A 1,856-nucleotide genomic window follows, 5' to 3' on the forward strand; every position below is an offset into this window, starting at 1 on the left:
GAGGGGAGTGGGCGTGGCCGTGTAACTCTGGGTGGGGTCAGATGGGAGGGGCGGGCCCTGGGAGGGCCATTCGCAGCCCTTTCCCCGCCCACTGTTTCCTCTCCATTCCTAGGTCCTGCGGACCCCACACCCCGTCCCAGCTGGACTCAGTTGGCTGACCTCGCCCCAGGGGCTGCTCATGATTTGGAAGTTGTCATTGATGAGGCGGATAATGGTGAGCAGACGCTCATCATCGTAGTCGAAGCGGCTGCCGAAGAGCACGGAACAGATAATGTTGGACACTGAGCGACTCAGCACAAACGTGGGGTCAAAGGGCTCGCCTGAGGGTGGGGAATGGAATGGATCAGGAAGACGCGATGTGCAGCACACCAGACCTCATGCAGCAACACCATTAATGTGCACAACATCCGACTCAACCATGGCAACCTGTCTTGCGGTGCAGAGCACAGGCACATGGTCACAACATGCTGCTTAACAACACCCCAAAAGCATGTGTCAATGCCACAGACAGCACAGAACCCACAACTTCCTGCAGCACATCGACAGCAACAATACCCAACCACAGAACCCGCTATTCTTGGCAACACAACACACAGCACGCAACATAGCACAAGGCAATCACAGGGCAACAGGACACCCAGCAAATACGATCACAGTAGATGCCAACACAGGACACTCCGTGACCTAACAACCAGCCCGGAAACATCCCAAGACATGGTAACCACACACCAACACATAATGCCAGCATACAGCTCCATAATCCTGCCACACAACACACACTAGTACACAGCAACCCAGCAGACAGCACCCAACACACGATGTGACATCACAACACGTACAATCACGGCAGCAGAACAAAGGACACACTATGCAGCAACGCAACAACGTTGGCAGCCAGCAGATGACACAATGCAAAACCACATGCAGCGCCTGACAACTCTACGATCTCACCCAGAAATAACACAACACCTAGCATCTGGCCGTCCAACAGCTGAACAGACCATAGTAAATACTGAATAACACATTTCTTTCTTTTTTTTTGAGACGAAGTCTGGCTCCGTCGCCCACGCTGGAGTGCAGTGGCACGATCTCGGCTCACTGCAACCTCTGCCTCCCGGGTTCAAGCAATTCTCCTACCTCAGCCTCCCAAGGAGCTGAGATCACACCCGGCTAATTTTTTTTTGTATTTTTGGTGGAGAAGGGGTTTCTGCATGTTGGCCAGGCTGATCTTGAACTCCTGACCTCAAGTGATCTGCCCACCTCGGTTTCCCAAAGTGCTAGGATTATAGGCGTGAGCCACCATGCCCAGGCAAAACAACACATTTCAGCACAGCACCCAGGACACAATAGCACAGCCCAGAAAACCAGATCTGGAGTTAGATGGACGCGGTTTGAATCCTCTTTGGCCTTTTAGTCTTGGTGTGACTTGGGCAAACTGACTTCCTTTCTCTGAGCCTCAGTTTTCTCACCTGTAAAATGGGTCTGATGGCACTTCTCTCATCATGGGGCTGCTATAAGGAGTCAGTGAGTGTGTGACTGGGAGTCAGTGAAGGGCCTGACCCAGTGCGAGGCTGTCACAGATCACGGTGTCATGGCAGGCTGTGATGGCTCCCAAAGATGTCCATGTCCTTATGCTTACAACCTGTGAATTCGTTCCCTTACGTGGTAAAAAGGACTTTGCAGGTGGGATTAAGTTGAGGATTCTGAGACAAGAAGTTTGCTCTAGACTATCTGGCTGGGCCTAATGTAATCACTGGGATCCTTTTTAGAGGGAGGCAGGAGGGACCGAGTAAGAAAAGGTAATGTAGGCTGGGTGTGGTGGCTCACACCTGTAATCCCAGAATATATTGGGAGGC

The 1,856-nt window shown here is 52.1% G+C and overlaps 1 protein-coding gene across 1 annotated transcript in view; it reads right to left on the reverse strand.

Moving 5' to 3' along the window:
• Window positions 1-1,856, reverse strand: part of LOC105542559 (cytochrome P450 2F5) — a 30,947-nt gene that overhangs the window by 19,977 nt on the left and 9,114 nt on the right. Inside the window, 1 exon segment of the mRNA XM_011984151.1 lies at window positions 160-320. Coding sequence (XP_011839541.1) covers window positions 160-320 — 161 coding nt within the window.

The sequence above is a fragment of the Mandrillus leucophaeus genome, unplaced genomic scaffold (genome assembly GCF_000951045.1).
Source record: "Mandrillus leucophaeus isolate KB7577 unplaced genomic scaffold, Mleu.le_1.0 Scaffold106, whole genome shotgun sequence".
NCBI classification, from domain to species: domain Eukaryota; kingdom Metazoa; phylum Chordata; class Mammalia; order Primates; family Cercopithecidae; genus Mandrillus; species Mandrillus leucophaeus.